The sequence below is a fragment of the Oncorhynchus keta genome, chromosome 2, assembly GCF_023373465.1.
Source record: "Oncorhynchus keta strain PuntledgeMale-10-30-2019 chromosome 2, Oket_V2, whole genome shotgun sequence".
Lineage (NCBI taxonomy): Eukaryota > Metazoa > Chordata > Actinopteri > Salmoniformes > Salmonidae > Oncorhynchus > Oncorhynchus keta.
The window spans coordinates 1,180,287-1,202,114 of NC_068422.1; the positions used below are offsets into that span (position 1 = coordinate 1,180,287).

General features: G+C 43.3%; 1 protein-coding gene across 15 annotated transcripts in view; it reads left to right on the forward strand.

The window, feature by feature from the left end:
* Positions 1-21,828, forward strand: part of LOC118360900 (neurexin-1a-like) — an 819,333-nt gene that overhangs the window by 284,270 nt on the left and 513,235 nt on the right. For all 15 annotated transcript variants that reach the window (XM_052470649.1, XM_052470658.1, XM_052470697.1 and 12 more), the window contains 2 exons: positions 13,047-13,177; positions 13,465-13,717. In XM_052470649.1, the coding sequence (XP_052326609.1) occupies positions 13,047-13,177; positions 13,465-13,717 (384 nt within the window). The remainder of the gene's footprint in view (positions 1-13,046; positions 13,178-13,464; positions 13,718-21,828) is intronic.

The following is a 21,828-nucleotide window of genomic DNA, read 5'->3' on the forward strand; positions in this document are numbered from 1 at the left end:
CTTCGAAAAGTGATGATTTTCTCCTAATGTAAACCCATTTAAGCTTCCAGGATTTTCATGTAAATGCCAAAAGTGCTTTTACATAAAGTTTCCCTGTGATAGATAATTAAAACGGAAAATAGAAAAATCCCTTTAAAACATGGAAAGTGTTGGTCCCATGTATTATGAGCAGAAATAAAAGACCCCAGAAATGTTTCATATTTCTCTCTGGTGCGTGGAGCCGGCACAGTTTTTACTGTTCAGGACGAGTACGGAGAGCTGACTGAGGTGGCATCAAACAGATAACACGCTCCTTAGGGTGAATGTCGTGCATCATACACCAACACAACAACTCTCCCATTTCTCTCTCCCCCAATTTCTCCATCAACTCACTGATGGTCTCTGACTCTCTCCTGGCTCTGGTTCACTCCCCGGCTACGTCGACCACCCCGTGTGTCACCCCCAAAAAAAGTTGGACTGTCTTTTCGGCTTTCTATGTGGCCGCGAACCCCGGCATCGTCGCTGTCCTCCCTTCTCTCCTTGCGTCTGCTTCCAATGAAGGCTTTCGTCTCCTGCCATTATTTCCTCCCAAGTCCAGGATGTCTTCTCCTCCTTGATCTCCTCCCAAGCCCAGGATACCTTCTCTTCCTGGGCACGCTGCTTGGTCCTGTTGTGGTGGGATCTTCTATTACGATTGTCGTAAGCATACTCGGACCAAAGTGCAGTGCGATATGGTTCCCACATGTTTATTCAATGAAACGCAAAACAAACAATAAAGAATAAACTTAATGTGACGTTCTGAAGTGCTCACAGGCAACAACACAAAAACAAGATCCCACAAAAAACTGTGGGGAAATGGCTGCCTAAATGTGATCCCCAATCAGAGACAACGCTAAACAGCTGCCTCTGATTGGTAACCATACCAGGCCAACATAGAAATAAAACAACCTACATTACCCACCCTAGTCACAGTCACACCCGACCTAACCAAAATAGAGAATAAAAAGGCTCTCTATGGTCAGGGCGTGACAGGTGTGGCATATCAATAAGATGATACATGGCATGATCATTACTAAGGCCGCTCTACAATGTGCTGTTTTGTCACACAACACAATGCCACATTTGTCTCAAGTTTTGAGGGAGGGTGCAATTTGCATGCCGGCTTCGGTAATGTCCACCAGAGCTGTTGCCAGAGAATCGAATGTTCATTTCTCTACCATAAGGTGCCTTCGACATTGTTTTAGAGAACTTGAGGTTAATGTTCCTGAAATTTCACAAATATCATGAGACATATTCCCAATGTTTCTGTTAATGGAGTAAACAAGGATGCCAGTTGGAGGTAGTATGTTATCATCTCCTGTTATTGCTATATGCTACTCAAGTCGCCCCAAAGTTTACCTAGTTTCCGGTTCCAAACACATTCAGACACTCCTTAGAACATAGTCGACATGAAAGCAATGCACACCACAACACACCTGCACACAATGCACGATAACACAACACACCTCAACACAACACACCTCAACATAGCACAATACACATCAACACACCACAATGCACCTCAACACACCACAACACACATCAACACACCACAACCAAATTACACCACAACACACCTCAATACAACAATCCACAGCACAAAACACCCACACCACATCATAACCAAAACACACCACACCAAAACACACCACACATCAACCAAAACACACCACACCACACCACCTCAACACAATACACCCACAACCAAAACACACCACACTAAAACACATCACAATACACCACACCACACCAGAAAACACCACAACACACCACAACACACCTTAACACACCACAACAGACCACAACACAACAGGGTTGTATGTAATGTGGCTGGTCAATCAGTGGCAAAGGTTGTTCACCTGTCTATGAACCACTTGAATTAAAAACAGAGTCTATAGTGTCTGAAACTAGAGTCAAAATATAATTTTAAAAATATATGGTGTTAAAGTATGTAAAATATACTGTGTCCATAAAATGTGTATGGGTTCAGAACTCTGGTGAAACATCACGGTCAAACATCTATGGCAAATAGAAAACAAAACTGGATGGTGTTTAGAGATGGGAGGTGTTGAGAGTAGCTGAAGTATGGGATTAAAAACAAACAAGATATAACTATTGCAAAATATACTGTGTCTGTAAAATGCATATAGTATAAGCTGGAATTCGAAGCCTAAGTCTTGCAGTCCATTAGTTTACTCTAACTAGAGGAGGGATGGTAGGGTTAGCGGAAAATAATAAAGGAAACACATTTTGGGGGGGGGGGATATGTCTCTATAAGCTTGGCACATCTAGCCACTGGGATTTTTGCCCATTCTTCAAGGCAAAACTGATCCAGCTCCTTCTGGTTGGATGGGTTCCGCTGGTGTACAGCAATCTTGAAGTCATACCACAGATTCTCAATTGGATTGAGGTCTGGGCTTTGACTAGGCCTTTCCAACATGTTTAAATGTTTCACCTTAAGCAACTTTAGCAGTATGCTTAGGGTCATCGTCCTGCTGGAAGGTGAACCTCCGTCCCAGTCTAAAATCTCTGGAAGACTGAAGCAGTTTTCCCTGAATACTTTCCCTGCATTTAGCTCCATCCATCATACCTTCAATTCTGACCGGTTTCCCAGTGCCTGCCGATGAAAAACTTCCCCACATCATGATGCTGCCACCACCATGCTTCACTGTGGGGATGGTGTCTCTGAGGTGTTGGGTTTGCGCCAGACATTTTCCTTGATGGCCAAAAAGCTCAATTTTAGTCTCCTCTGACCAGAGTACTTTCTTCCATATGTTTGGGGAGTCTCCCACATGCCTTTTTGGCGAACACCAAACATGTTTGCTTATTTTTTCTTTTAAGCAATAGCTTTTTTTCTGGCCACTCTTCCATAAGGCCCAGCTCTGTCGAGTGTACTGTTTAAAGTGGTCTCTATGGAGCTTTGCAGCTCCTTTTATTTTATTTATTTATTTTACCTTTACTTAACTAGGCAAGTCAGTTAAGAACCAATTCTTATTTTCCATTGTTGAAGTGGCTAGTGATTTCAAGTCTATGTATAGAGGACAGCAGCCTCTAATGTGCTAGTGATTACTATTTAACAGTCTGATGGCCTTGAGATAGAAGCTGTTTTTCAATCTCTCAGCCGCAGCTTTGATGCACTTGTACTGACCTCACCTTCTGGATGATAGCGGGATGAACAGGCAGTGGCTAGGGGGGTTGTTGTCCTTGATGATCTTTTCGGCCTTCCTGTGACATCGGGTGGTGTAGGTGTCCTGGAGGGCAGGTAGTTTCCCCCTGGTGATGCGTTGGGCAGACCGTACCACCCTCTGGAGAGCCCTGCGGTTGCGGGCGGTGCAGTTGCCATACATTGCGGTCATACAGCCGGACAGGATGGTCTCAAATGTGCAACTGTAAAAGTGTGTGAGGATTTTAGGTTCCAAAACAAATTTCTTCAGCCTCCTGAGGTTGAAGAGGCACTGTTGCACATTTTTTACCAGACTGTCTGTGTGGGTGGATCATTGCAGTTTGTCAGTGATGTGTACGCCGAGGAACTTGAAGCTTTCCACCTTCTCCACTGTTGTCCCATCGATGTGGATAGGGTTGGTGCTCCCTCTGCTGTTTGCTGAAGTCCACAATCAGCTCCTTTGTTTTGTTGACATTGGGTGAGAGGTTATTTTTCTGGTACCACACTCCCACCACTCTCGTCATTGTTGGTAATCAGGCCTACTACTGTTGTGTCGTCTGCAAACTTGATGATTAAGTTGGAGGCATGCGTGGCCACGCAGACATGGGTGAACAGGGAGTACAGGATGGGGCTGAGTACGATCCTTGTGGGGCACCAGTGTTGAGGATCAGCGAAGTGGAGGTGTTGTTTCCCACCTTCGCTATCTGGGGGCAGCCCGTCAGAAAGTCCATTCAAACAGTTTTAGAAACTTCATAGTGTTTTCTATCCAATACTACTATGCATATATTAGCATCTGGCACAGAGTAGCAGGCAGTTTACTCTGGGCACCGTATTCAGACAAGCTACTCAATACTGCCCCTCTGTCACCAAGAAGTTAATCACCACTTCATTAAGTCAGGATTCCTATTTGACTCAGCCATGCCTCCTTGCCCGTCCAACATTTCCTCATCTCCCACCCCTTCTAATGTGACTATCCCCGATGCTTCTCCCTCTTTTTCCCCTGCCCTGCTACAAAGGGTTTCTACCTGCAGGCAGACACTGAGTTTGAGGGGCTAAAGGGGATCCTTAAACTTAGACCATTTCTTCTTTAAGGTTGCTGTCCTTATCATCGCCGAGCATATCTCTGCATGTTTTATCCTGTCTCTCCTCTCTGGGGAGGTTACCATTGCTTGGAGGTCAGCCACGGTTTGTCCTTTTTTTAAAGGGGTCAAGCTGATCTTAACTGTTATAGGCCTATTTCTATTTGGCCCTGTTTATCAAAACCTACTAGTATTATCTACTACTTATAGGACACATCACTGCACTCTATACTCCTCTGTAAACTGGTCATCTCTGTGTACCCATTGTAAGACCCACTGGTAGATGCTTATTTATAAAACCCTCTTAGGCCTCACTCCCCCTATCTACTGCAGTCCTCATCCTCCACATACAACACCTATTCTGCCTGTCACATTTTGTTAAAGGTCCCCAAAGCACACACATCCCTGGGTCGCTCCTCTTTTAAGTTCGCTTCAGCTAGTGACTGGAACGAGCTGCAACAAACACTCAACCAGTCTTATCTCCATCTCTTCATTCAAAGACTCAATCATGAACACTCTTACTGAAAGTTGTGGCTGTTCTGCGTGATGTTTTCTTATCTCTATCTTCTTGCCCTTTGTGCTGTTGTGTGTGCCCAATAATGTTTGTCCCATATTTTATGCTGCTACCACATTGTGTTGCTACCATGTTGTTGTTATTTTGTGTTGCTACCTTGCTGTGTTGTCATGTGTTGATGCCTTGCTATGTTGTTCTCTTAGTCTCTCTTTATGTAGTATTGTGTTGTCTCTATTGTTGATTTGATTTGTCCTGTATTTTTTTTGTATTTATTTAAAATAATTGAATCCCAAACCCCGTCCCCGCATGAGGCCTTTTGCCTTTTGGAGGCCATCGTTGTAAATAAGAATGTGTTTTTAACTTCTTATGGCTGGGGGCAGTATTGAGTAGCGTGGATGAATAAGGTGCCCAGAGGTGGCCAGAGTAAACTGCCTGCTCCTCAGTTCCTGTTGCTAATATATGCATGTTATTAGGATATATTTGGATAGAAAACACTCTGACTTTTCTAAAACTGTTTGAATGATGTATGTGAGTATAACAGAGCTCATATGGCAGGCAGAAACCTGAGACAAAATCCAACCAGGAAGTGGGAAATCTGAGGTTGGTTGATTTTCAACTCATTCCCTATTGAAGATACGGTGAGATATTGGTCACGATGCACTTTCTAAGGCTTCCACTAGATGTCAACAGTCTTTAGAAACTTGTTTTAGGCTTCTACTGTAAAGTAGGGGCTCATAAGGGCTCTTTGAGTCAGTGGTCTGGCAGAGTGCCACAGGCTCTTGACGCTCGTTCCCGTGAAAGGTAGTTCCCGTTCCATTGCTTTTCTACAGACAAAGGAATTCTCCAGTTGGAACATTATTGAAGATTTATGTTAAAAACATCCTAAATATTGATTCTATACATCGTTTGACATGTTTCCTACGGACTATAACGGAACTTTTTGACATTTCGTCTGCTCCTAGTGAACGCGCTTCGTGACTTTGGATTTGTTTACCAAATGCCCTAACAAAAGAAGCTTTTTGTACATTATTGATGGACATTATCGAACAAAACAAACATTTATTTTGGAACTGCGATTCCTGGGAGTGCATTCTGATGAAGATCATCAAAGGTAAGTGAATATTTATAATGCTATTTATGACTAATATGTTGACTACCCAATATGGCGGATATCTTTTTGGCTGCTTTGTTGTCTGAAAGCTGCACTCAGCTTATTGCATGGTTTGCTTTTTCCGTAAAAAAATGTAAAATCTCACACAGCGGTTGCATTAAGAAGTATATCTCTAATTCCTTGTATAACACTTGTATTTTCATCAACATTTATACTGAGTATTTCTGTAAATGGAACCATTTTCCAGAACTTCTTGGGGTTAGACCCACACAGAGAGAACTGCTCCTTTAAAGTAACTAACTTTTTCCTTCCAGATAGCCTGAGTGCACTTATTTCTAATTTGTCTGAACGATAGCCAGTCAGCCTGAGGATGCGTGTACCGAGCCTTTCGCCAAATGCAATTCTTGAGGTGGCGTAACTCTGCAAGATCACGGTCGAACCAGGGGCTGAACCTGTTTTTAATTCTCATTTTCTTTATGGGGGCGTGTTTGTTAACAATACCACTGAAAATGTCAAAAAAGAAGGTCCAAGCGTCTTTGACAGAGAGATTCAAGCAGATTCTATACCATTTTACAGAGGCCAGTTCATGAAAGAAGGCTTGCTCATTAAAGTTGTTTGCAAGTGTCTATGACAAATCAGGACATGTCATTTCACTGAGCAGCCATTACAAACACAGGCTGTAAAACAGTGATCACTAAGGTCATTACATAAAACGTCAGACTGATACCTATATTAATTATTTGTGAGGATAACATTTTGTGAGGAAAACCTTATTTGTGAGGATAGCATTTTCTGGGTGTTTGGAGTCTTACCTTGTGGGATTGTTAATAATCTGAGAAAAATGTAGGGAGTCCCGTTGCTTTAGGACTTGGTTAATAATCTGATTTGATTTGAGTTTAAGCATGTCCCAGTTAAGGTCATCAAGCAGGACAAATTCAGACTTGTAAGGGGCCAGGAGAGAGCTTATGGCAGGTAGGGTTCAGGCCGGTGCTGATGGAGGACGATCGCACCTAGCAACAATCAACAAAGAGCTATTTGAAAGTTTAATGCTTAAAACCAACAAATCAAATTGTTTGGGGCCAGACTTGGTGGAGACAACCGAGCACTGAAGGTGTTCCTTGGTAAATATTGCCACTCCCCCACCTGTGGAAGATCTGTCTTGCCAAAAAAGGTTATAACCAGAAACGTTAACATCAGTATTGAAAACATGTCTCAGTAATGACCAACACATCTGGATTGGAGCTGTGAACTTACACTTTTAATTGATCCATTTTAGGTAATAAGCTTCTAGTGTTTACGTGCAGAAAATCCAGGCTTTTACTTGAGCAGAAATCAGTGAAGAAGATTTTAGAGCACAAGTCAGAATTGGGACTAGCAACAGTATGGGCCAGAGTGTACATGCACATTTCCAGATATCATCAACAGTAATACAGTCAAGGACATGGAAAGCTCTGCAGTGCTGATTTATGACATCTGAATTTGCATCAGATGGAAACAAGATCATATTGTCCAGCAATTTCATCAGGTAACATGAATACAAAGCCGGTGAGAGGTGGTTAGAAAAGGATGGGAGGCCAAAAGTCTATGTAACCAATAGAGAGTCCCGAGTGTGGGAAAAGACATAGTTTGTCCCACGGATGGGTAAAGAAAGTTTGTAGTCAACAAAGTATGCAGGAGTCATGAGACAAAGAGCAAAATGCACAATAAAAAAAATAAGTATATATAACAACTTGGGGCCACCATTGTAAGTTCAGAGTCACTTACCCCAACAGTGCGTGAGTGCTGAAATAACACATAAAAAAAACAAAATACTGCAAAGTTTCTTAAGAGCTAGAAGCATGGCAGTCCTATCCGTCGGCACCATTTTCATCACCTGATTTAGTAGGTAGGAGGTGAAGAGCAACAATGCTTCAAACTACACCACTTATTGAGGAAATTTCAAGAGCCAATTTTGTTGTATTGTTTTTCCCTTCAGCTTGCCCGGGTGTATCTCCATGTGTGATTTGGGACATTTTTCAGTACCAAAACTATTTGGCTACTAGCAATAAATCTACACTATGCTGTACACTAAATCTACACACACACACACACACACACACACACACACACACACACACACACACACACACACACACACACACACACACACACACACACACACACACACACACACACACACACACACACTTAGCAATCCAGTGGTTTTCCGTAAAGCATTGAGCTCATATCACGTAGCTGGTCGATATCCTACCACTGAGATCCGCCTCGCTTCGCGTTCTAGGAAACTATGCAGTTTTTTGTTTTTTACGTGTTATTTCTTACTAGTACCCCAGATCATCTGACAACATACAGTCGAGAAGAACTACTGAATATAAGATCAGCGTCAACTCACCATCAGTACGACCAATAATATGTTTTCTCATCTCTGGATAGTTCTCCTGTGTTCTGCCTTACAAACAGGACAACGGAATGGATCGCTGCAGGTACCCAAGGAAACGACTACGAAAAAGAGGAAACTGTCCCTCTCCGGTGTTCTGGTCAGACTCTCGAAAAAGGGCACATGCGCACCACTTCCCAGTATTCTTCTTGCCAATGTCCAGTCTCTCGACAACAAGGTTGATGAAATCCGAGCAAGGGTGGCATTCCAGAGGGACATCAGAGACTGCAACGTTCTCTGCTTTACGGAAACATGGCTTACTGGGAAGGCGCTATCCAGGGCGGTGCAGCCAGGTCCGGGTTTCTCCACGCATCGCGAATTAAAGATGACAGAAACAAACATCTCTCTGGTAAGAAGAGTGGCGGGGCGTATGCCTCATGACTAGGGGACATGGTGTGATGAGAGGAAACATACAGGAACTCAAATCCTTCTGTTCACCTGATTTAGAATTCCTCACAATCAAATGTGCATTATCTTCCAAGAAGGGTTTCTCTTCGATTATAATCACAGCCGTATATATCCCCCCAAGCAGACACATCGATGGCTCTGAACGAACTTTATTTAACTCTTTGCAAACTGGAAAACATTTATCCGGAGGCTGCATTCATTGTAGCTGGGGATTTTAACAAAGCCAATCTGAAAACAAGACTCCCTAAATTTTATCAGCATATCGATTGCGCAACCAGGGGTGGTAAAACCTTGGATCATTGTTACTCTAACTTCCGCGACGCATATAAGGCCCTGCCCCGCCCCCTTTCGGAAAAGCTGACCACGACTCCATTTTGTTGATCCCTGCCTACAGGCAGAAATTAAAACAAGAGGCTCCCACGCTGAGGTCTGTCCAACGCTGGTCAGACCAAGCTGATCTACACTCCAAGACTGCTTCCATCACGTGGACTGGGACATGTTCTCAACCTGGTGATCAGATGGGAATATTGACGAATACGCTGATTCGTGTGCGAGTTCATTAGAACGTGCGCCGAAGATGTGTTCCCATAGCTGATAAAAACATTCCCTAACCAGAAACATTGATTGATGGCAGCATTACAATAAACTGAAAGCGCAAACCACTGCTTTTAATCAAGGGCAAAGGTGTCTGGCAACATGACTGAATACAAACAGTGCAGCTATTCCCTCCGCAAGGCTATTAAACAAGCTGGATGTCAGTACAGAGACAAGGTGGAATCTCAATTCAATGGCTCAGACACAAGAGGCATGTGGCAGGGTCTACAGTCAATCACGGACTACAAGATGAAATCCAGCCCAGTCACGGACCAGGATGTCTTGCTCCCAGGCAGACTAAATAACATGGTTTTTTGCCCGCTTTGAGGACAATACAGTGCCACTGACACGGCCTGCAACGGAAACATGCGGTCTCTCCTTCACTGCAGCCGAGGTGAGTAAGACATTTAAACGTGTTAACAAACGCAAGGCTGCAGGCCCAGACGGCATCCCCAGCCGCGCCTCAGAGCATGCGCAGACCAGCTGGCCAATGGTGTGTTTACGGACATATTCAATCAATCCCTATACCAGTCTGCTGTTCCCAATGCTTCAAGAGGGCCACCATTGTTCCTGTTCCCAAGAAAGCTAAGGTAACTGAGCTAAAACTACCGCCCGTAGCACTCACTTCCGTCATCATGAAGTGCTTTGAGAGACTAGTCAAGGACCATATCACCTCCATCCTACCTGACACCCTAGACCCACTCCAATTTGCTTACCGCCCAAATAGGTCCACAGACGATGCAATCTCAACCACACTGCACACTGCCCTAACCCACCTGGACAAGAGGAATACCTATGTGAGAATGCTGTTCATCGACTACAGCTCGGCATTCAACACCATAGTACCCTCCAAGCTCGTCATCAAGCTCGAGACCCTGGGTCTCGACCCCGCCCTGTGCAACTGGGTACTGGACTTCCTGACGGGCCGCCCCCAGGTGGTGAGGGTAGGACACATCTCCTCCCCGCTGATCCTCAACACTGGGGGAATGGGTGCGTTCTGAGCCCTCTCCTGTACTCCCTGTTCACCCACGACTGCGTTACACGACGCTCCAACTCAATCATCAAGTTTGCGGACGACACAACAGTGGTAGGCTTGATTACCAACAACGACGAGACGGCCTACAGGGAGGAGGTAAGGGCCCTCGGAGTGTGGTGTCAGGAAAATAACCTCACACTCAACGTCAACAAAACTAAGGAGATGATTGTGGACTTCAGGAAACAGCAGAGGGAACACCCCCTATCCACATCGATGGAACAGTAGTGGAGAGGGTAGCTAGTTTTAAGTTGAAAGGCATACACATCACAGACAAACTGAATTGGTCCACTCACACTGACAGCGTCGTGAAGAAGGCGCAGCAGCGTTTATTCAACCTCAGGAGGCTGAAGAAATGTCTGGTTTGTCACCAAAAGCACTCACAAACTTCTACAGATGTTTGTTGAAGCATCCTGGCGGGCTGTATCACCGCCTGGTACGGCAACTGCTCCGCCCTCAACCGAAAGGCTCTCCAGAGGGTAGTGAGGACTGCACAACGCATCACCGGGGGCAAACTACCTGCCCTCCAGGACACCTACACCACCCGTTGTTACAGGAAGGCCATAAAGATCATCAAGGACATCAACCAGTAGGAACCACTGCCTGTTCACCCCGAAAGGCTATCATCCAGAAGGCGAGGTCAGTACAGGTGCATCAAAGCTGGGACCGAGAGACTGAAAAACAGCTTCTATCTCAAGGCCATCAGACTGTTAAACAGCCACCACTAACAGTGAGTGGCTGCTGCCAACACACTGTCATTGACACTGACCCAACTCCAGCCATTTTAATAATGGGAATTGATGGGAATTATGTAAATATATCACTAGCCACTTTAAACAATGCTACCTTATATAATGTTACTTACCCTACATTATTCATCTCATATGCATATGTATATACTGTACTCTACATCATCGACTGCATCCTTATGTAACACATGTATCACTAGCCACTTTAACTATGCCACTTTGTTTACTTTGTCTACATACTCATCTCATATGTATATACTGTACTGATACCATCTACTGTATGCTGCTCTGTACCATCACTCATTCATATATCTTTATGTACATATTCTTTATCCCCTATCACTGTGTATAAGACAGTAGTTTTGGAATTGTTAGTTAGATTACTTGTTGGTTATCACTGCATTGTCGTGAACTAGAAGCACAAGCATTTGTGCTACACTCGCATTAACATCTGCTAACCATGTGTATGTGACAAATGCAATTTGATTTGATTTGATTTGATTTGATTTGATACTACCACATCCGTCAATCAAAAAGTAAATTACTACTACTACTGGATGACAAATATCCTTCCCTCTCAATCACGTTTCTCTCTGCTCCCTTCTCTTTCTCATCCTCCCGCCCTCCTGCACTCCCTCCCCTCATCTCTGGATAGTTCTTCTGAGTCTGTTCTCAGCCCAGCCAGGTATCTCTCCAGGTATCTCTCCAGGTACCCCCCTCCTCAACCTCTGTCACTCTCTATATATATAGTATTTCTATCTCTGTCCCTCTCCCTCTCTCTCTCTTTTGCTCTCTTTCTCTCTTCTCTCTCTCTGTGTTTTCTCCCCTTTCTCACTCTCGCCTTTCCTGTATGGTTCTTCTCAGCCCAGTAGCTCCGTACCTTAGTACTTCAGAGCCGTGGTATAGATTACTGTGACGAGGGGGAACACTGGTTCTGGCTAGCGAATGCACCTGCCATTAATTGTTTGTACACACATACATCCCACACACACACACAGGCCATACACTTTACAGTCCAGTCAGGTCCTGTGTTATTTACCATCCAGAATTAAAGATGAATGAGAGTGATAAATCAAGGAGAGGGAAACACATTAACTCTCCGAGCTAGGTGCATGTGTTGGAAACTTAGAGAGATAGAGCAATATATTTATATATAAAGCGCGAGAGAGAGAAACAGCCTGCAGTTCGTTAATCACTCTGAAATATGGCCAAGACAGGGTTTGTTGTTTGGGTCGGCTCTGAAAATGATAGAGCCCCCCCACCCCCATTATTATTGTATGGCTGCTGCTCTATTGATGAATGAGATATACAATGGGGGGAAATAAAAGGAGAGTAGAATGGAGAGTTACTTTTATGGGATCACAGATTACTAATGGGCCTCGACTCGCAGCAATATTATTTAGTGTTGTATCAATGCCAGACCTGGGTTCAACTACTATTTAAAACTTTATCTGTGCTCGATTGAGTCTGCTTGGCTTAATGGATTTAATAGGACAGTCAAAAAGCGCAAACCCACCTAGAGAAAATGTTGAATGTATTTGAAAGATTTCAAGTAGTATTTGAAACCAGGTATGTTTAACGTTCATTCCAGAAGAAAAATGTCTCAACCTGGTAGTGATAAATGAAACTAATTAAACGTCTTTCTCCATCTGTATTGAACCCGTTATGGATCCATCCTGCCTTCAGTGGTGCTTGTGTAGCTGTAGTAGGGTTTCATTCCATTCCATTGACATTTGAATGGCATACAATATATGAATAGTTGTTTCAAATCAAATCAAACTTTATTTGCCACATGCGCTGAATACAACAACTGAAGACTTTACCTTGAATTGCTTTATTGATGGATTGATGGATGTGCATATTACATTCAGGATAAATCTATAATAACAAATCATCCATGCCAAGTGGTAAACTTCAACACTCCTCCTGTCTCCACCCAGGTACCATCTCCATCAACACCCAGCGCCAGGCCTACACGGCCCCAGGAGAGAGTGAGATCCTTGATCTGGATGATAACCTGTACCTTGGAGGACTACCAGAGAATAAACTAGGCATGGTCTTCCCTACAGAGGTACAACGCTCACGCACACACGAGAGGACATAGAGAGGTAGAGGAAACACACACACACACACACACACACACACACACACACACACACACACACACACACATAAACATATAGACAAAGCACAGAGACACAGAGACACACACACACACGTAATCAACCAGAGTGTAGCGAACCTGTAGCAGCTTAGAGGTTAATTATGCCTTGCTCAAGGGCACAATGGTAGTGGATGGTAGTAGTGATATGAAATAAGCAGCTCCCCAATCACCAGTTTAATTTCACGTGTCTCCAGGTCTGGACAGCTCTCCTAAACTATGGCTACGTGGGCTGCATCCGGGACCTGTTCATCGATGGCCAGAGTAAAGATGTCCGCCGCATGGCCGAGGTTCAGAAGGCTGCAGGGGTCAAACCATCCTGTTCTAAAGAACCGCCCAAGCAGTGCCTGTCAAATCCCTGCCAGAATAACGGGGTCTGTCGGGAGGGATGGAACCGTTACGTCTGTGACTGCTCGGGGACGGGATACCTGGGCCGCTCCTGTGAGAGGGGTAAGACATCCATCCATATTTGATCTCTTTCTGGTTTTGATGAATGGGTATTGATACAGAGTGTTGTTACTCCAGTGAGAGATGTTAGACACATCCCTTGTTTAAATTGTTTGGTTGAGATACAGATTGAGATCAAGATCAAGATTGTTTACACAGTTGTGACACGGAGAATATTCGGTATAGATAAAGTATGGTTTGTGTTGAAAGGTCTATGTAGAGTAGGGATGTCTGGTTTGTTGAAAGGTCTATATAGAGTAGGGATGTCTGGTTTGTTGAAAGGTCTATGTAGAGTAGGGATGTCTGGTTTGTTGAAAGGTCTATGTAGAGTAGGGATGTCTGGTGTGTTGAAATGTCTATATAGAGTAGGGATGTCTGGTTTGTTGAAAGGTCTATGTAGAGTAGGGATGTCTGGTTTGTTGAAAGGTCTATGTAGAGTAGGGATGTCTGGTTTGTTGAAAGGTCTATATAGAGTAGGGATGTCTGGTTTGTTGAAAGGTCTATATAGAGTAGGGATGTCTGGTTTGTTGAAATGTCTATATAGAGTAGGGATGTCTGGTTTGTTGAAAGGTCTATATAGAGTAGGGATGTCTGGTTTGTTGAAAGGTCTATATAGAGTAGGGATGTCTGGTTTGTTGAAAGGTCTATATAGAGTAGGGATGTCTGGTTTGTTGAAAGGTCTATATAGAGTAGGGATGTCTGGTTTGTTGAAAGGTCTATATAAGTAGGGATGTCTGGTTTGTTGAAAGGTCTATATAGAGTAGGGATGTCTGGTTTGTTGAAATGTCTATATAGAGTAGGGATGTCTGGTTTGTTGAAATGTCTATATAGAGTAGGGATGTCTGGTTTGTTGAAAGGTCTATATAGAGTAGGGATGTCTGGTTTGTTGAAAGGTCTATATAGAGTAGGGATGTCTGGTTTGTTGAAAGGTCTATATAGAGTAGGGATGTCTGGTTTGTTGAAAGGTCTATATAGAGTAGGGATGTCTGGTTTGTTGAAAGGTCTATATAGAGTAGGGATGTCTGGTTTGTTGAAAGGTCTATGTAGAGTAGGGATGTCTGGTTTGTTGAAAGGGTTCAACAAAGTAGTGGTGGGATTTAATGGTGGTGGAGAAGGGGGGCGGAGGGTGTCAGAAAGAAATGTGAATATATTTGACATCAAAGGCTGCCTTAAAAGAGAAGGGTTTTAAGCCATTCATTACACATGCTGCAGATTTGGGATGCTTTGTCAGAGAAGAGAGAGGAATGACCACCTCCTTGCTTCTCTCTGTGCATGTGTGTGTCTCTGTGTGTTTGTGTGTCTCTGTCTGTGTGTTCGTCTCTGTGTGTGTCTCTGTCTGTGTGTGTGTGTGTGTGTGTGTGTGTGTGTGTGTGTGTGTGTGTGTGTGTGTGTGTGTGTGTGTGTGTGTGTGTGTGTGTGTGTGTGTGTGTGTGTGTGTGTGTGTGTGTGTGTGTTCTGTTTCTGTCTATGTGTGTGTGTGTCTGTGTGTGTGTTTGTGTCTCTGTGCGTTTGTGTCTGTGTGTGTGTGTGTGTGTGTGTGTGTGTGTGTGTGTGTGTGTGTGTGTGTGTCTGTGTGTGTGTTTGTGCGTTTGTGTATGTGTGTGTGAGTCTCTGTGTGTGTGTGTCTACGTGTGTGTCTGTGTGTCTCTATTTGTGTGTGCGTGTGTGTCTCTGTGTGTTTGTGTGTCTCTGTCTGTGTGTTCATCTCTGTGTGTGTCTCTCTGTGTGTGTATGTGTCTGTGTGTGTGTGTGTGTGTCTGTTTATCTGTTTGTTTGCATGTGTGTGTGTGTGTGTGTGTGTGTGTGTGTGTGTGTGTGTGTGTGTGTGTGTGTGTGTGTGTGTGTGTGTGTGAGTGTGTGAGTGTGTGAGTGTGTGAGTGTGTGAGTGTGTGTGTGAGTGTGTGAGTGTGAGTGTGAGTGTGAGTGTGAGTGTGTGTGTGTGTGTGTGTGTGTGTGTGTGTGTCTGTTTATCTGTTTGTTTGTATATGTATGTGTGTGTGTGTGTGTGTGTGTGTGTGTGTGTGTGTGTGTGTGTGTGTGTGTGTGTGTGTGTGTGTGTGTGTGTGTGTGTGTGTGTGTGTCTAAGACCACATCCCTGCTTCTGCTTCAGTTCTGGGCTGCTTGCTACTGAAGGAGGAGCCTGTCAGTTGGACTGTTTAATAGCAATGCGGAAAGTTACCGACTCCAAGAAGGCAAACAACGACATAAGAATACTAAATCTGTATGTTGGGGATGAGGATGGAAAGAGAGAGGGAAAGATTGAGAAGGAGCTAGAGGGAGAAAGATAAATATATGCACATATATGCTTACCTTTGACTCTCTCCCACAAATACCTGTAACTCATTAGGTAAATTAGTGTGAGGAGCCTACAATTAACAATTATCCAACCTGTGCTGACATAAAAACATTAATTGGTTAAGATGCAATGGTGGATATGATATCATTACTGTGGCAAGATGAAATGGTTGATAATATGTCATTACTGTGGCAAGATGAAATGGTTGATAATATATCATTACTGTGGCAAGATGAAATCGTGGATAAGATATCATTACTATGGCAAGATGAAATCGTGGATAAGATATCATTACTATGGCAAGATGAAATTGTGGATATTGTATCATTAATGTGGCAAGATGAAATGGTGATAGAAAACAGGGCCCTATACACAAATACACATGTAAAAATACACATAAAAAATACACGTTTAAAAATAGAGATAGAGAGGAAACAGAGAGATAGAGAGGTGGAGGAAAGAGAGGAAATATAATGAGAGATAGAGAGGTAGATGAAACAGAGAGACATGTGAAGGAAGGAGAGGACATAGAGAGGTAGAGGAAAGAGAGGAAATATAATGAGAGATAGAGAGGTAGATGAAACAGAGAGACATGTGAAGGAAGGAGAGGACATAGAGAGGTAGAGGAAAGAGAGGAAATATAATGAGAGATAGAGAGGTAGATGAAACAGAGAGACATGTGAAGGAAGGAGAGGACATAGAGAGGTAGAGGAAAGAGAGGAAATATAATGAGAGATAGAGAGGTAGATGAAACAGAGAGACATGTGAAGGAAGGAGAGGACATAGAGAGGTAGAGGAAAGAGAGGAAATATAATGAGAGATAGAGAGGTAGATGAAACAGAGAGACATGTGAAGGAAGGAGAGGACATAGAGAGGTAGAGGAAAGAGGAAATATAATGAGAGATAGAGAGGTAGATGAAACAGAGAGACATGTGAAGGAAGGAGAGGACATAGAGAGGTAGAGGAAAGAGAGGAAATATAATGAGAGATAGAGAGGTAGATGAAACAGAGAGACATGTGAAGGAAGGAGAGGACATAGAGAGGTAGAGGAAAGAGAGGAAATATAATGAGAGATAGAGAGGTAGATGAAACAGAGAGACATGTGAAGGAAGGAGAGGACATAGAGAGGTAGAGGAAAGAGAGGAAATATAATGAGAGATAGAGAGGTAGATGAAACAGAGAGACGTGAAGGAAGGAGAGGACATAGAGAGGTAGAGGAAAGAGAGGAAAGAAAGAAAGCGGGAGAGAGAGAGAGGCCTGAGGTCATCTGCCGTTGGACTAAAGAGCAGGAACCTGGACTTCACCAAAGAAATCGTAAATACAGACATTGTCATCCTACAAGAAACATGGTACAAAGGAGACGGACCCACTGGTTGCCCTCTAGGTTACAGAGAGCTTGTGGTCCCATCCACCAAACTACCAGGTGTGAAACAGGGAAGGGACTAACGGGTATGCTAATTTGGTATAGAGCAGACCTAACCCACTCTATTATATTAATCAAAACAGGAACATTTTACATTTGGCTAGATTTTCAAAAGGAAAGGATAACAGAGAAAAATGTCCTCCTGTGTGCTACCTATATCCCCCCACTAGAATCCCCATACTTTAATGAAAATAGCTTCTCCATCCTGGAGGGGGAAATCAATGATTTCCAGGGCCAGGGACATGTTCTAGCCTGTGGCGACCTTAATGCAAGAACCGGACAAGAACCTGACACTCTCAGCACACAGGGGGACAAACACCCACCTGGATGCTTCCCTGTCAAATCTAATATTGTTAAACAGAAAACAGAAGAAATTTAACAACAATAACAAATGGTTTGATGAAGAATGCAAAATCCTGAGAATGAAATTGAGAAACCTATCCGAATAAAAACATAGAGAACCAGAAAACCTGAGTTTATGCCATCACTATGGTGAATCACTAAAACAATACAGAATAACACTGTGGAAAAGGAAGGAACAGCACGTCAGAAATCAGCTCAATGTAATTGAATAATCCAGACTCTAACCCCTTCTGGAAATATTGGAAAACCCTAAACAAACAACAACATGGAGACTTATATATCCAAAATGGAGATTTATGGGTAAACCACTTCTCCAATCTTTTTGTCCATATAAAAAAGGACAAACAGCAAAAACATATACAGTGGGGTAAAAAAGTATTTCGTCAGCCACCAATTGTGCAAGTTCTCCCACTTAAAAAGATGAGAGAGGCCTGTAATTTTCATCATAGGTACACTTCAACTACGACAGACAAAATGAGGAAAGAAAATCCAGAAAATCACATTGTAGGATTTTTAATGAATTTATTTGCAAATTATGGTGAAAAATCAGTATTTGGTCAATAACAAAAGTTTATCTCAATAGTTTGTTATATACCCTTTGTTGGCAATGACAGAGGTCAAATGTTTTCTGTAAGTCTTCACAAGGTTTTCACACACTGTTGCTGGAATTTTGGCCCATTCCTCCATGCAGATATCCTATAGAAAAGTGATGTTTTGGGGCTGTTGCTGGGCAACACGGACTTTCAACTCCCTCCAAAGATTTTCTATGGGGTTGAGATCTGGAGACTGGCGAGGCCACTCCAGGACCTTGAAATGCTTCTTACGAAGCCACTCCTTCGTTGCCCGGGCAGTGTGTTTGGGATCATTGTCATGCTGAAAGACCCAGCCACGTTTCATCTTCAATGCCCTTGCTGATGCTAGGCTTTGTTACTTTGGTCCCAGCTCTCTGCAGGTCATTCACTAGGTCCCCCTGTGTGGTTCTGGGATTTTTGCTCACCGTTCTTGTGATCATTTTGACCCCACGGGGTGAGATCTTGCGTGGAGCCCCAGATCGAGGGAGATTATCAGTGGTCTTGTATGTCTTCCATTTCCTAATAATTGCTCCCACAGTTGATTTCTTCAAACCAAGCTGCTTACCTATTGCAGATTCAGTATTCCCAGCCTGGCGCAGGTCTACAATTTTGTTCCTGGTGTCCTTTGACAGCTCTTTGGTCTTGGCCATAATGGAGTTTGGAGTGTGACTGTTTGAGGTTGTGGACAGGTGTCTTTTATACTGATAACAAGTTCAAACAGGTGCCATTAATACAGGTAACGAGTGGAGGACAGAGGAGCCTCTTAAAGAAGTTACAAGTCTGTGAGAGCCAGAAATCTTGCTTGTTTGTAGGTGACCAAATACTTATTTTCCACTATAATTTGCAAATAAATTCATAAAAAATCCTACAATGTGATTTTCTGGAAATGTTTTTCTCATTTTGTCTGTCATAGTTGAAGTGTACCTATAATGAACATCACAATCACTCTCATATTTTTAAGTGGGAGAACTTGCACAATTGGTGGCTGACTAAATACTTTTTGTCCCACTGTACTTGATCAAATACACATTTTAGAATCATCAAGTAATAACTACCTTGGGAAAATCCTCGGCATTATCATTAACAAATCAAATGTATTCATATAGCCCTTCGTACATCAGCTGATATCTCAAAGTGCTGTACAGAAACCCAGCATAAAACCCCAAACAGCAAGCAATGCAGGTGTAGAAGCACGGCGGCTAGGAAAAACTCCCTAGAAAGGCCAAAACCTAGGGAGAAACCCAGAGAGGAACCAGGCTATGTGGGGTGGCCAGTCCTCTTCTGGCTGTGCCGGGTGGGGATTATAACAGAACATGGCCAAGATGTTCAAATATTCATAAATGACCAGCATGGCCCAATAATAATAAGGCAGAACAGTTGAAACTGGAGCAGCAGCACGGCCAGGTGGACTGGGGACAGCAAGGAGTCATCATGTCAGGTCGTCCTGAGGCATGGTCCTAGGGCTCAGGTCCTCCAAGAGAGAGAGAGAAAGAAAGAGAGAAAGAGAATTAGAGAGAGCACACTTAAATTCACACAGGACACCGATTAGGACAGGAGAGGTACTCCAGATATAACAAACTGACCCTAGCCCCCCGACACATAAACTACTGCAGCATAAATACAGCAGACTTATACATTTCCTCAGTGAAAACAATGTACTGAGCAAATGTCAAATTGGCTTTTTGCAAAATTACCGTGCGACAGACCACGTATTCACCATGAACACCCTAGTTAACAAACAAACAAAACAAAACAAAGGCAAAGACTTATCAGATTTTGTTGATAAAAACAAAATGCTTTGACTGAATTTGGCATGAGGGTCTGCTATACAAATTGATGGAAAGTGGAGTTGGGGGGGGAAACATACAACATTATAAAATCCATGTACACCAACAACAAGTGTGCGGTTAAAATTAGCAAAAAAACATTTATTTCCACAGAGCCGTGGGGTGAGACAGGGATGCAGATTGAGCCCCACCCTCTTCAACATATATGTCAATGAGTTGGCGAGGGCACTAGAACAGTCTGCAGCAACTGGCCACACTACTAGAATCTGAATTCAAAAGTGTAGTGTTAACTGATGATCTGGTGTCACGCCCCGGACCTTAGACAGCCTGTTTATTTCTCTATTTGGTTAGGTCAGGGTGTGATTTGGATGGGCATTCTAGTTTTCTATTTCTTTGTTGGCCGGGTATGGTTCCCAGTCAAAGGCACCTGTCTATCATTGTCTCTGATTGGGAATCATACTTAGGCAGCCTGTTTTCTGTGATTTTCTGTGAAAATTTTCTGTGAAAATTGAATTTAGTCAGAAGCCACTGCCAGATTTCTGGATTGGGCTGTGCTCAGAGTATCCTGTCTTGGCAAATCACGCTGTTAAGACACTGATGCCCTTTGCAACCATGTACCTATGTGAGAGTGGATTCTCGGCCCTCACTAGCATGAAAACAAATTACAGGCACAGACTGTGTGTGGAAAATGATTGTAGACTGAGACCCTCTTTTCAATACAACTTGCAGAGGTATGTGCAATCCTTTCAAGGACACCCATCTCATTAACCTGTGGTGAATAATTCACAATTTTCAATGAACAAATACATTTTTATATGTAAGATGGTTAAATAAACAGCAAATAATTGATTATTATTATTATATTATTATTTGTGCCCTGGACCTATAAGATCTCTTTGTCACTTCCCACCAGCTGGGTTGTGACAAAAACTCATTCTTATGTTTAATAAATATATCTGACAATGGTGGCAAAAAACAACACTTGCTAGAGGTTGAATGTTGATGAACCTGGTGCTATAGGGGGTACCTAGCTAGAGGTTGAATGTTGATGAACCTGGTGCTATAGGGGGTACCTAGCTAGAGGTTGAATGTTGATGAACCTGGTGCTATAGGGGGTACCTAGCTAGAGGTTGAATGTTGATGAACCTGGTGCTATAGGGGGTACCTAGCTAGAGGTTGAATGTTGATGAACCTGGTGCTATAGGGGGTACCTAGCCAGAGGTTGAATGTTGATGAACCTGGTGCTATAGGGGTACCTAGCCAGAGGTTGAATGTTGATGAACCTGGTGCTATAGGGGTACCTAGCCAGAGGTTGAATGTTGATGAACCTGGTGCTATAGGGGGTACCTAGCCAGAGGTTGAATGTTGATGAACCTGGTGCTATAGGGGGTACCTAGCTAGAGGTTGAATGTTGATGAACCTGGTGCTATAGGGGGTACCTAGCCAGAGGTTGAATGTTGATGAACCTGGTGCTATAGGGGGTACCTAGCTAGAGGTTGAATGTTGATGAACCTGGTGCTATACCTGGTGGGGGTACCTAGCTAGAGGTTGAATGTTGATGAACCTGGTGCTATAGGGGGTACCTAGCCAGAGGTTGAATGTTGATGAACCTGGTGCTATAGGGGGTACCTAGCTAGAGGTTGAATGTTGATGAACCTGGTGCTATAGGGGGT